Source organism: Phaethon aethereus (assembly GCF_964289735.1).
Source record: "Phaethon aethereus genome assembly, chromosome: 2".
Taxonomy (NCBI): Eukaryota; Metazoa; Chordata; class Aves; order Phaethontiformes; family Phaethontidae; genus Phaethon; species Phaethon aethereus.
In genome coordinates, this window is record NC_138582.1 from 133,756,654 (window position 1) to 133,771,657 (window position 15,004).

General features: G+C 35.0%; 1 protein-coding gene across 1 annotated transcript in view; it reads right to left on the reverse strand.

The window, feature by feature from the left end:
* TAX1BP1 (Tax1 binding protein 1) overlaps positions 1 to 15,004 on the reverse strand; it is a gene marked incomplete at its 3' end in the record, with an annotated part of 59,754 nt that overhangs the window by 11,503 nt on the left and 33,247 nt on the right. Inside the window, 6 exon segments of the mRNA XM_081996805.1 lie at positions 5,734 to 5,805; positions 7,563 to 7,688; positions 9,101 to 9,219; positions 10,521 to 10,614; positions 11,854 to 12,000; positions 12,735 to 12,962. Coding sequence (XP_081852931.1) covers positions 5,734 to 5,805; positions 7,563 to 7,688; positions 9,101 to 9,219; positions 10,521 to 10,614; positions 11,854 to 12,000; positions 12,735 to 12,962 — 786 coding nt within the window.

Sequence of the window (15,004 nt, forward strand, 5' to 3'; positions counted from 1 at the left end):
TACCATACATACCAAAAATAGTCAATGAAGAAAAGAAAATACAAAAAGATACTTTTTCCTCTTCTTTTGTCATTAGTTAATTCAAATTACATAAACAGATCAGACACATTTTTCAAGAAATATCTGCATCCTTTTTAAAATTAGGAAAAATCAGTTAAATAGGTAAAGAATGGATGATTTAACAATAACAACTAAAGATAATGTGCAGTGAGAAAAGTTTTTTTAAGTTACAATTAAAAAGAAAATAATACTTTTTTTCTTATCATACCATACCATTCAAGAATGCACCATTTTATTATGTGAAGTACACGGATGTACATACTTGGCATTAATTCCCTATGAATTCATGAGTGGCAGATACTTTAAGAACTAGTAAATACCTTGCACTGTATCCTTTCTGATATCTAGCAGCAGAACATTGACCTACATGAAGTGTAACCTAACATGAGCTAAGATGAGCTCAAGGTTGTCACTTTGAGTAGAAAATGAAGAACATTAGAACAAACTTTCGCATAATGTCCTTCACATGCACACACACACAGGGAAAGAAACCAGCATAGAGAATTTAGAAGCAGTCTATACTATTTTCTACAACATAGCTTCCTTAAAGTTACCCTTATTTGAATACACAGACGTGTGCACATTAAGCTCTGTACATTATTTGCAGATCTGTTAGATGTAGCTGTGTTTATAAATGGAAGAGAATTGCTTCGTTCAAATGCAGAGATCCTATCAAACATACTCACCTAAAACTACACCTTTGCCTCTGTAGGCAAAGATCCATTACTTTTCCTTGTTCTCAGTTCCCTTAAAAAAAGATTTTTAAGTACGTGATGAGGTATGTTAAACTGGTTGGAATAATTTTTGTCCTTGTTTGTGATTCTGCTTGGTGATCATGTACCACTTATAATTAATTATTAGGGGGCTTTTTAGTTGTTATTATTGCATCAGAATATTTCTATCACCATTATACCAAGTAAAGCCAAAAACTCCCTTGTCCTAGTCACTACTAACACAGCTGAAATTTTTGCATGTTTCTCCTTCTGAACAGAAGGAAGAAAAAGGATTGTTCTGTTTTTTCAATTAATAAACAGTATTATCTACAATACTGAGAAGCGGTTTGTGGCTTGCAAGGACTGAAGATATGAGAACACTTTCAAGCTGCACTGTAAAGCAGACTTAATCCAGTTGATACATTTTGCTCTTACATTCAAAGACGACAGACTGGACTCCATAAAAAAAATTACAAAGGGGGAGGGGGAAGGAAAAGAACAATAAGGAGACAGGTCAACATGTTAAGCAGCTGTTTCTCCATCAATAGCATGAAGTTGACAGCTTCTTAGTGGGCATGAGAGAAAGGCTAGTTTGCAGGAGCACCCTGAAGAAAATGTTATGTTTTGGAGAAAGTTTTCCACCGTGTAATAAAATAGCATGGAAAAAAGCACACAAGTATGCACATTTGAAAATGTAGCAGAAAAATGTTGGAACATGGTCTCACAGATCAATTCATGCTTTTGAATAGGCAAGGAAAGAAGACAGAGAATGGTCCATCAGGAAAAATCTGATAAGGATCCTGAAAGCCTAACAAGCAACTCCTGATAAATGCAGTGGAGACTGACAGTCAAAACAATGGGCTACCAAAATGCTGTGTACCCTACACCACTTTCTGAACAAAAATAAGTGAGAAAAGGTTTCTCCCCTCAAGGTCAGAATGGCAACAAGCAAGTGTGACAACTGTATCAAAATTCTGGGCAAGATTTTTAACTTGATGGACAGCTGGAGGAGACCAGATACTTTACATCAACAGGGTTTAGGTAAACACTGGGATAAGAAAAATTTAAAAATGGGTCAGACTGAAGACAACTTGCTCTATCATTCTGGACTATAACCTAGGTATGGCAGTCACACCACTAGCAATCATGCAAAGGCCCCCGAATATATGTTTAAACTCAGCATTAACTACTAGACTGATTGATTAATTCTCTATTTTTGATAACAGACAATTGATTCTAGGAAGGAAGACCATTATTCAAGGTTGGTATTTTCTATTTATATTAACAAATAGAAATTAGTGCTGCTTTTCACAAAGGTAGTCCAGATTAGGTTAATTATTTCAAATAATACTTATACTACAAGCATCATATGAAACAAAATTGCACTTGTACTACTGTCTAATTACAAATGAGTGGATTTTAAATCCATGAGCAGTTTCATTTTCATACAGATTCCGAAGTTATTACACTTCCTGTGAAAAATAATTTGCCCTCTATGAACTTAATAAGCAAAGTTCTAATTCATCCTTCTTCCTCCTTTACATCCTCACCTACTTTACATATACACATACTTACAGTTTAGCTAAAGTACGTAGCTTACTTCCAAAATTCAGTTATTTTCATCCACAATATAAAATTGTTGAATTTATTGGAGGGGTTTAAGTGGCCTGCTTTATTTAATTTGGTTGTTTGAATGTTTCTATCAGAAAGGCAATTAATTCTTTCAGAAAAGCTCAAATATAACTTTTTAAAAAATAAATATACTTAAAATCCTAGATTCTTGCATATAATCCACAGAAATAGTAATTATTCTAAACTACTAAAGGGTTTTTGTAACTTTTAGGCCCTTAAAACTCTAAGTCAATATATATGTTACAAGACAGCAGTAACTGAAATGACTTAGGTGTGATCAGTGCATCAGCTCTAATTCATACAAAGAAAAGTCTTTCTCATCCTTCCATTTAATAAAATGGCTTAAGGGAAAGAGAGCATGTATGCCAGAATATTCAAAGGAATGCGCCATCTACAATTCAGAACCAAGCAAAAAACTCTGAGATGTAAAAATGAAAATAATCATTAAAAAATAGAGGCTGTTAAGACTGATATGCTTTCCAATAATCTTTTTCTTTCTGGTTAGCATTTTCTTTTGGATTCTCTGGGTTCGTGTTACATGTTTGCTAATGTAATGTTAACAAAAAGCCCAAAGATGGAAGTGTGTGTTTTCCCCAAAAGACTTTGAATTGAAACTTAAAACCAAGATTTCAATTGGCAATTTAACTACATGAGAAGTAAAATGTCTCAGTTATTAAAAGGAACAACTTGATGTATTTTTCTTAAAAACAAGTAAACTTCAGCCAAAATGCTAGAATACAAAAATGCAAAATCAAGTAGCAATAACTTCTCTGAAAACAAAACACCACTCAAATGAAAAAAGACAAAGATTATACACTTATTGTTCTATACATACTATCAGGATTCAGACAAAGCGTTTGGACTCCAATAATAATATCGTAAAGTAATTTTCAAACAGGAAAAAAAGTAGTATCTACAAATGGCAAGGCAGCATACAGAAAGTTATCTTTTTGGGGCACTGTCCATAAAAACAGTAGTGTTTAGCAGTTTTTTCTAGAAGAAAGTAATATAGGACAATACAATTTCTGCCTAACACCCTCCAAGAAAAATATCCTCCTGTAGATATGATATAAAACCATGGTAGCATTACTTTAGATTAATAGACTAAATTGCATGTATGATTTGAAATGGTTAGGATTATATCCTGAAGTTTTAGTGACCGTGTAAAACCTAAATAATTAATTTTTACTCAATACAAAGCAGGAACAAGTGAAATTAAGATTTTTCCTTTTTTAAAATAGATTTCTTCTGCAATATGGAAGCAGTTTAGAGTGAGAGGCAGTTGCATTAATACTTTAATTTTAGCATCACGTAAGATTAAAACAGAATGTAGATCAAAGTGACTGTAAAAAGGTGCTGTAAAACAGCCTTAGCCAGAAGTTGCACAGCTAGGGTAGAGACTGATTGAAAAAAAGAAAGATATACAAGTATGTAAATAAAATAGAAACCAAGTAATTTTATAGGTTTGAAAAGACAGCAAATGAACATTTTTAGCACGCTATGTTTGGTGACATTTATAAACAAACATTGATAATGGTGTATAAATTGAAAAGCTGTTTACTATACTGTGCTTAATCTTTTAAGTCATGGTTCCAGTCTAGCAAGGCACTTTGATTCTTCTTTGTAATGTAAATATCTATAAATTTGGTAGACAAAGTTCCAAGCTTTTATAAGCTCCATACATTTTTATTACAGTTGTTCTCCTTATGTGTGGTGTTTAAAATTACTTCCTCCAGCTAAACTAGATTCATCAAAACTCAACTTTTATTTTGCCTTCCTTTGAATTGGAAAAATATGAGATCTCTCTACTAAATTTATACCTTTGGTTAAAAAAAAAAAGATTATTTAAAAACCAACTATTTGAGAATCTACGATTTAACAAAACACTTAAACTAATTCCAGATTAAGCTAGTTGTTATCAGTATGCAAATTCCTGTTCTTATTAAGTACCTGATCACACTGAATTTTTTAAGTAATCTGAACAATCCTAACTTTTCCACAATATCATGCAATACTATCTGAATGTAGTAAGACATTTTATTATTTCACTTTCCAGTAAAACCTCGCTTTGATTAATTGTCATATAATACCTTTAGAGGTACTTCCAACATTAGAACATTAGCATTAGTATTTCAGAATGTCTGGTTTAACAGTAATGGTAATTAATTTGACGAGGCAGTGAACTCTTGAAAGTAGCAGTCCATTTTCTATCATATATTTAAAAATCAGAGTACTGTTGGTGTACCTTTCTTTTCTGATAAAGACATTTTTCCAGTTGTAGTTTACCAAAGTCACTACTGTCACTGTCAAGCTGCTCTTATTATTACAAGCAGTCAGTAACAGAACTGCAGATGTCAAAAGGATTTGGTTGTATGCACACATCATGAAGAACCTGGAGATTATACTGATGAAATGTCTACATCCCTAGTTATAGGACAGCACCTGATAAGAGCAAAAATAATCCTAACCAGTGATGGAAAAAATAAACTGTCAAGCTAGGTATGTACCATTCCTGTCTTATGCCAGGATTCCAAAGGGAATAAGGTTTACTAATTGTGCTGCCTGTCAGCCAGTAACTCCTGAAAGTATCAGGGAGAGAATATCTCAAAGAAATTAAATTCCTGCTAGTTTTATTAACTGGTGCTCCCTTAGAGGACAGAAAGGCTGCAACACAAGCTCAATAATAATCTTTTCTGCTTGGCAAAGCAGTAAATGCACTATGCTGGTCTCAGCCTCCAGACACAACAGTGCTGAACCTCTTCCACTAAGAGATACAGGGGAATAAAGCTGGAAGGAAGCTGGAAGTCCACTGAAAACTTGTAGAGAAACAGTGATGCTGCTGAAATGAGAAAGCAACATAGGATAAAAACTGGTAGGAATTCCTATGTTCTGTGAACTGTATAGCTGGCTGCAATTTCAGATTATTAATTTACACAGAGGAAACCCTATCTGCAAACAGAAATAATTATTTTAGATCCTGGATGGAGTCTCATTCTAGACAGGAAAAAAGAAACAATTTTTGACACAAAGAAGTAATTTTGACACACTATTACACACCGTTACAGAAAAATAAACAACAATATTTTCAAAGGCTGAGTCAATTTTGGCAAGTTGGTATACTCTGGTGTACATTTTTTTAAAAAATATATTAGTATTATTAATAGAATTTGCAGTTTTAAATGCTAATTCATTTTGACAAAACTTCCTAATATGGAAAAGTATGTTTAAAGAATAAACAAATTCTCACTGAAAAATAAATTGCAATTTCTCAAACCAGAGAACCTCACAAGTGTTAATTTACAAGATTTAACAGGAATCCTGACAATACCTTCTCACTGGTGAAGAGTTCCAACTGTGATGCCAGTTCCTTTATTCGTCTCTCTTTTTCTGCCAGCTGAACCTATATGAAAACAAGTTTAAGGTTCCTGTATTAGTGAATAGAAACTATTTCCCTGCATGTTATATTGTGAAAACAAAGGTCAGTGATTAAGTTCATCTTTCAGATGCAAATTATTTTGTCTACTGTGGTTACATGCAACATCTAGTACTACTACAAATCAAAACCAACAATTCTCCCTAGGCTTACCTACTGGATAACAGGAGCACATTAGCAGCTCTTTCTTGCTGGTTTTCAGAGAACAGTTGTGTTCAGAGAACAGAGCTGAGAGAACCAAAAATCTCCTCTTACCTCAAAGACACTAAATCTTTTTCACAAACATCTACCTTGTGTCTCTGTTGGGTGCTGTGGGAGGAGACGCAACTGACAAATTACATAATTCTTCCAGGCTTGCTCCTTGCTTCAAAATGATTATTTAAATAATCTCTCTCTACAAAGGGCTATTTTATTTGAATTCTGGTTACTTTGGAGACTGCCTCTCCACTTGTTTTTCTAGCATATAAGCTCAATGCTCTGCAGTTACATATCAATTTCTTTTAATTCTGAAATTCCCTCTCCTAGTTCACGTCAGAGACAAAACTACCAACTGGGGAAAAAGAAGCTCACTTTCTCCCCCACCTGAACAGTCCTGAATGATAACAAGTTTTGAATTGCAGTCAAAATGCTTTCAATTTTGGAACCAATTATTCATTACTCCTTCTGTTGAGAAGTTAAAAACAAATTTATTTTCCATTAAATTATGCATGGCAACCAAACACTGCTAATTAATAAAATTAAATAAATTGGAAGGAGTCATATATTCTATGAAACTGAAATTAGAGCTTTGAAAAGTGTCAAAAAAGGACAGCACAGACTACAGAGTGCTGAAATGACCTGTAGAGTAATTCAGTGTTTTATAAAGAAAAAGCGCAGTAATTTCTAATGGGAGGGGCTACCTACTAGAACTCATACAGTCACAGTGCAATTTAATCCCTGTTCATTGCAATGGGCAAAAATGGGCAAGAGTATTCTATCCTGTCAACTACACTATTACCATGAGACTGAAAAAAAGCACAAAAGCTGGTCTCAAGGAAATTTGTTTCTGTCATCCTTATGTTGTCCCTGTCGACCTAGAAAGCCACTTCAACATATGTATTACTATTACATAACCTCAAAGATTAAGGCCCCGTGTAAGGTAAAGCTGCCCATTATGCTTGACTTTCTGGTGCATGTGTTGCACCACTCTACTGAGACTATAGTTAGAGATCCTCCAAAGTAAAGTGATTCTTTCACGATGATTTTAAACACAGTATATCACCCATCTCATACCTCTATAGTTAATTCAAACAAAATGCGTTAGACATTACTATACTGGTAATGCAGCATACAGCATGAAGATTTTAGACAAATACTAATTGTACCACTGATGACCAATAATACCAATCAATATTCCTGCTAGCAAGCAACAGGAAATTAGAACTCTCTACCCCTTTTTTCCAGTAATACAAGGTTAAAGTCATTTAGAGGTTTGTCTAAATCCACAAAATTAAAAGCCTGATAGCCATTTGGTAATATACTTAGCAGGTCTGTCTTGCTTTAAAAGAAGCATTACAAGACTGTGTAGTTTCTACAAGTGCAAAACAGATTTTCTATTTACAGCAAAAATACAGTTCGTGTTTTCCCCCCATTAATTAACTGTTCATTATCTGAACTATCAGAAATGAGCAACTATGTTAAGAACAGGATACCATTCATTGCCAAAAACAAAATCTGTAACTTACTTTATACTGATCCTCCATTGCTGCTAGCTGTAATTTTATACCCTCATTGATTTTCACTTGTTCTTTCCACTTCAGCTCCAGTTTAGCTAGTTCATCAGCATAAACACTGCATTTCATCTTCTCATCCTAAAGTAGTTTATACCATGGCATGAAATATTTACAATTTTAAGAGAATTACGCCCCCCCAACAACGACACTGTGCAACTCCATGCTTTTACCATTAACAAACGGCTTCCCCAAGATATCAAGCCTGACTCAAGATTTTGAAGAGGATAGGACCACTGAACACTGAATAAATGATGTTCAATACATCTTTTTTCTTGCCTGAGTTTTCAACAAGCTGATAGTCCTCTTTAGCTTCACAATTTCAAGGTTCTTTGTATCCTAATACTACACTGTAATCATGATTATCCTTTCAAGTGTCTCACTTCAATACAAAACCTTTCCCCATGCAACTTTTACAACCTAAATATCTTTCATCCAGAAGGTCAAAGCAAAGCTTTCCTCAAAGCATCACTATAGTAAGAAACAGCCAGCAAAAGCTAATGCAGGCTCTCCACAGACAGGGTAATGAGCAGAACTACATGACAGTTGCTACATACTGGAAAGCACATTAAAATACGATAATCTCCGTGTAATAAATTAAGAGAAACAAGATGATACGCTGAGTTCATGGCAGTTTGTGAATGTATTATGACTATTTGAGAACAAAACATATTGAAGTAGAGAAAAACCCAAGTTTTTAATTCTAATCTTAATTCTAACTGTTCTGACTTCAAATTGTTAGTTATTTTTTTAATCCCCAGACAACAAGCAAACAAATGAACAGAGACAGTACAACACTCAGAAAGCATTTTTTAAACAATTCTAAAATAGTCAACTTTTCACCAGCATCACTATTGCAATACTTTATTGTCATACATACATCCAAACTGGTTAAATGAAAATCAAGCTAGGACTGACAGGTATTAATATTTGAAGGGCACTACTATTGTGGATGCAGCACTACTGGTGCCAACTTTGGTCCAGAGAACCATATAAACGCCTGTGTATGACTGAGCCCAAGCTAGTAGGCCGCACCCACTCAGACATCAAAATACTGTAAAAGCACAGGACAGTCAGGTTAGGAGGGAGTTCTTAAACTTGAACAGCATGTCAGATAACACTGCTATACTCGTCCCAGACATCAGCTGGCTTATAGCAACATGCTGTATTTGATTTATAAAAGCAATTATACTTAAAACAAGATTTAAAAAAAAAAAAAAAGCACTCAAAACTTTAAGCACAGAAGTAGTAGTAGTTTTGTTCATTTGTTTTACTGCATCTGGGTTATTCCGAGGTGTCCTTGTCTGGACTCTCTAACACCACAGGTACAAGAGCTGACTTAAAAATGTGGTTTCTAATGTTAATATTTCTACCATAATCGCAGTGTATCACACAAACAAGCAAGGTAGCTCAGCTGGGTAAGCTTTGTGGTTTTAAGACTTAGCACCTATAGCTAATTTCTGTTCAGCTTTCTGAAGCAGCCATTTACTTACTGCCAACATTTGCTTGCATTTCTTATACTTCTCTGTTTTCTCAGCAATTTCTTTATTCATTTCACGTACTTGCTCCTTTACCATGAATTCCGAAACTATATCAGATGAAATGGGGCTAACTGTGAACATTGAAGAAAAAACAAGAATATTGATTTTTCTGTTCCATAAATAAAGTTTGTATAAGAGAGATGACAGGCCAATTTGACAGTGCGTCAAGAAGAGCACTCTGTGTTATCCAAGCAAATAGTTAATCAGAGACAATCATATGGCTAGCGATACGCAAGATCAGCAGTTATACTGGCATGTCTGTGTTCAGTTCTCTCACATACTGAAGACAAACATAAATATATACATACATACTACACAGGTCAATGAAGAAGGGAGAGAGGAGAGGGGAGAGGGGAGAGGGGAGAAAAAAGACAAACATCTCTCCCCTTCACTCCCAAGAAAGTAAACGCCAGGATATACCACAGAATCACAGAATCATTAAGGTTGGAAAAGACCTTTAAAATCATTAAGTCCACCCATCAACCCAACAATGCTGGGTTATGTTATACGTTATGATATCATGCTAGGTATTTTGTTCTTCCATAAAAACATGAAGTGCCTCAGCAATCTATTTCATGCCATCACACACTATAACTAAGCTTGCTGGGATTCTATTTGTTTTAGGAAACACTTATATTTACTTAAGACAGAAGGAAACTTGACAGAAATTACAACCTGTAGTCTCTACAGACAGAAGGAATGTGTGAACTACAAAGTAACACAAACAAAATTAGTCAGCATTTACTGGCATTTATCAATTTAAATTGAATAATAAACCAGGCTTAGTTTTAACCTATTATATGTTTACGTTTTAGAAGATTAGTTTTGTAAGAACTTAATAGTTCATAAAAATTATAACCTGGTTAAATAAGTTCTAATAAACCACTACTGCCTATAAATCATAAGAATAATCTATAGACTTGACCTTGCTATCACATAATCAGAACTTTTCAGTGGATTTGATTTTACAGTAGAACACTACAGTGGATAGCCATCATAACAGGACTGCAAAATTACCGTGTTATTGTACACAATTTGCAAATTTAGGGAGGATTTTTTTTTAAAAAATTAACATTTATTAGCTTGGCAAAAACACCTCTGTGTTAACTATTGAGCAGAAATTCAAGGGTTCAGTCCTACTGACATTAACAAATATCAACCGAACTGTTCTAAAAAGATATATGAAGTTATTTACGAATGTTACAACTTGAAAAAAGGCACATGATTTTTAGATGCATTTTGACATTTTTAATCACTGCTTTAACTAAAACATAGTAAGTCCACCTACTTTATACTATACATACTATTAGGAACTACTTCACATAGACAACACTTTCAGGCCGATAAATAACAAAATTTAAGCTGTTGATACCTGGAGATGCAGACAATTTTTTGTCTGTAACGATGGCAGTAGCTGTCTCAATGTTAGATGCATCTGTCAGTTTCTGTTGATGCCCTGCAATTTTCTTTGTGGAAAGAAATTTTGTTTTGGTATTTAATGAAATGAAAGCCAAAGCACAAAGTAACATACATCTTGCACTATCATCTCCTCCAAAATTGAACTAGACGTAATTGCTCATTAAAACAGGAGGCAATAATAAATATGCAAACACGTTTCATCCTACTAACACTGAAATTGCCTCAGACTATGATTTTTATAATCTTACATTAAAGTTATTTTTTCCCTAGAAACAGTAATTTTATGCAAATTATTAGAAAAATCTCATTTTCTCAGGAATCAGTCACGCTTAAATCCATCAACTTAAATCCGATATTCCATTACAAAATGGAGTCTTTATTAGTAATGAGTGCTTCTGGTGTCAAAGCAGTGAAATCTGGTGTTTGTTACCAGATGTACAACATAGCCAAAGATCTGGAAGATTTCTAAGGAAAAGCCACAGGCAGTCTGATAGGACATCTCATTCACCTTTGACCTTCTGGATGAGAAGACAACTTTTTAAAGTAACCTGTGGATCAAAGCTGGGTAACTACCCCATTTCTTCTGTGGATAGCAGAAATACTTCGGTCTGTTCTTCTCAAGAATTTACATTTGTACATCTTGCCATTGCTCATACACCTTCTCCCCATTTGAGATCCTCTCAGACCCTGTCACTAGTTTTCACCAAGTTCTGAAGAACTCTGCCCTCAAATTTGTTTCAAATTTGCTAACAGGTTCAGTTTCTAGGTGGCATAAGACCCACACCATCATTGCAAAAGCCTCATTTAAAGCTTAGAAGGGTGATAAGAATACAAAATACTTATGGAATACAACTATATACTGTGTTGTAGAAACTTTCTCCCCACTTCACTTTGAAATCCTCCTCCAAGTTCTCCGTTTCCCTGTTTTTGTGGTTTTGGTGTTTTGCGGGGGTTTTTTGTGGTGCTACTGAGTAGAGATAGATATGGATTTTGACGTGCTTCAGTCTCAAAATTCTTCCTTGAACAATGTTATGCTTATAGGTTCATCCAAACTGTTAGCTTTCCACATACACCAGTTACTATAAATCCTATGCTTGGTTTCAACAACTATCTACAAAAGAATCATTGAAGTAATTTAGCTTTATGGAAGAAAATGGTAAATTTTAAAGACCCACTGTTTACTGCATGTTTTAATCTGTTTTAAAAGCACTGGGTTTTGCAGAAGGAAATTAAATAGCTGCTGAAAAGTTACAAAAAGCAAGTACAGTTTCTCCCATTCGACTTACTGCCTGTTCTGTAAACTTGTTTACTTGTTTTTGAAGTTTTTGACATTCTTTAAATTTCTCCTTGTAATGGTCAGCAGCCATTTGCAGACGAAGCTTCAGATCTTCAACTTCTTTGCGTAGTTCCTGCTCTACTGTGTTTGAAGTTTCCTTTAAAAAAAAAAAAATTAGAAACTGTTCTCCCTTTTGTTCAAATACCACTATTTCCCAAGAAGCCTTTTTTCATTTAAAGAAGCATAATGCTTTATGTAAGTATAGAAGAACTTCCTATACATAATTACAGTAATCCTGGTAGCAAATTAATCCAATACAGTTGCAGTCGCGGAAGTTCCAGTACAAAGCTTAAGTCAGAATGATGGAACTTATACTAGCTCACTAATTTTTTATCCAAGATGAAGACAGACAAGATAGTTTCCATTAACTTAATATTTTTATGCTTACAAATACTAAAGCACATTAACTTTGACCACAAATATTGGAAGGACTCACAAGAATCAAGATAGAATCCATCAATGAGGAAAAGAACGTTACCAAAAAAATTCTATCAATTTTCTTATCTGAACAAATTTTTAATGCTACTGTGGCTCACATAAAAGAATTAAGAAAGAGAGAAGATTCAAAATAATATAGATAAATACTTCATATTCTGTGAAAATAATGTGTGGGTGGAAGGGAGTTGCTGTAAGCAGTAGCAGAAACCTTTCTTTCCAACCTTCCAAATTAGCTAACATGCACTTGATTTACCGTATCCTGAGTGATGAATAATTTGATAATAATTTGCACTAATCATCCAGAAACGTATTTTAATTTCCCAACTTCAGCAAAGCTAGCTGACAGATTTTATAAATACAGATAAACTTCAGTACTAAATACTGACAGTTTACCTGTTCATTTTTCAAAGTTGTGATTTTTTTAAGTTCAGCTAAGGCATCAGCAAGCTGTTTTTTCAATTTTTCATTTTCCAGACGTGCACTATGAAGATCTGCCATCGTCTTATCTCGCACATTTACTGCATCACTCAGCTCTTTTGACATTAGGACAGCTTCTTGTTTGCTAGCCTGAATCTGATCTTCAGCTTTCCGAAGCTGTTCTTTTAAAATACTTGCATCCTCCTGGGAAAGAGGAGAGAGGGAAAAGAATCCATCATTTTTTAATTCAAAGGTTAAATAAAGGTTGGTATCGGGATTAGAAACATTGTGGGGGGAGGGGGGTGTCAAGTTTTCCTAGTGGCTTTAGCAAAACCACTAAATCAAGAAGTTAGTACACAAGTACCATTTTCCCTATTTGCCACCTTTGCTAACAATGATGCGCAAATATATTTCACCATAACATAAAGGCAAATTTAAATTTTATTATTTTACCTAGACTGGATTTTTTTTCTTTATTTTCCACTTTAGTTTTAAACATATGCCAAAAAAAGTCTTTCTGTTTCCCAGAAGATCTTTGTTCTTATCACTGTAGAACTCTTAACAGGCACAAATGGCCATCCAGCTTCAAAACCGAAGTTCATGCCACAGTAAGACACTGCAGGTAATAACAGAGTAAGAGGCCTTACAATGCCTACAACGGGTTGATGCAAGACCCAGTAAAGCAGCTTTGGTTGTTTTTCTCATAGCTCCATTTCCCAAGATCTTGCACAACAAGCTTTTCAGAAGGAACTGAGAACAAAAAGTAATGAAGAGGAAGCTGCAGCATGCAGCACTAAGACGCAACACTGCTGCAGCTCCATAGGGCAGCCCAAGGGCCAGCTGGCCAAGCTGCACTACTGGCCTCTCATTCCTCAGAAAAGCCCAAGATCACACACACACACAAAAAAAAAAAAGTCAAAGCTACTACAAGCTACTTGCAGCCTCTGGGCTTCTTGAAGGCATAATCATCTCATATTCTTGAGTCTAGATGCAAATTCATGTATCTCTAGTCCATTATTTGTTAATTTTTGAATAATCACTAGTATAGCAAGTCCAGAGGAATACTACTCTATTTTGTAAACATTTATGAAGATGGATGGACTAGGAAATGCACTGAAGTCCTATCCCTTAGCTATTTTTACAGCATATGATGCATCAGTTACATATTTCAGTAAATATCTGCAGTTTCACAGTGTAAAGCAAAAATGTTAATGATCCCACCAGAAACGTCACAAGCACCTCCAAGATTAATGACATAAATGTTTGGTTGCTTCAATACTGGCATACACACACCCCCTATATGTTTTTACTTCTAAGTAAAATACCGTAATAGTTTAACATGTTCAGAAACAAACCTGCAGAGCAGTCAAAAGACTAGAACAAGATAAGCTGTAACTTAAAGCAAGATAGTGTGTTCTTCTTGTCCTCTTGTTATTTCCATTCTCAACAGCACTACTTTTCTACTTAAATTTTACATTCATAACACACTTTACTTGAATGCAATTTTTATTCTTTCAAGATCTACGTTGTTTTTTCTGCAAGAAGGCTGGCAAGATACACAAGATAAAGTCACCTGCATAATGTCACTTTTCCATGCTGGCCTCAAAGGCTGTGTCTAAATTAACTCTCTAGTTTGGGTCAAGAGCACATTTGTGAAGCAAAACTCCCAGTCAATTCCACTATTACATATCACACTGTAGATTACAGGACAGGACAGAACAGTCTCAGGGCACAGAAACTGTATTTCTTTTGGATGAAACAAAACCAGGAAGATGTACATCAGGAACAAACACCTAATGGGTATTCCATCCGCAGCACCACACTAAAACTAGTCTGAAGTAATCCCACCTGGACCACGGACAGCATAAATACCAGTTCTTCAGCAATTTCACTCTCCTACTATACCACGCTGCTTGCTAACCACAATGCTACCACACTGCGTAGCAAAAATCACCTCTTCGTTAGAAGTCCTACTGGCTCTCTTATTGCCATGTTCTCAGTCAATTTAGTCCATTTATATGGTATCTTATCCCTTCTCAGGCGTTACATTAATGTACCTTAACAGCACATTCACCTAACAAGTCCTTCAGCACATCTTTCGACGTCTCCTCTTTTCTCCTCCATCACCCTCTGCAGTCCCAACATCCTTAACTTTCTGTTTTCCTCCATCTCCTTCCTTCTTCATGAAGTAAAAAGCAACTCAAGAGGAATGCACCACTTCTACTGAACTCACAAATTCTTTTTCA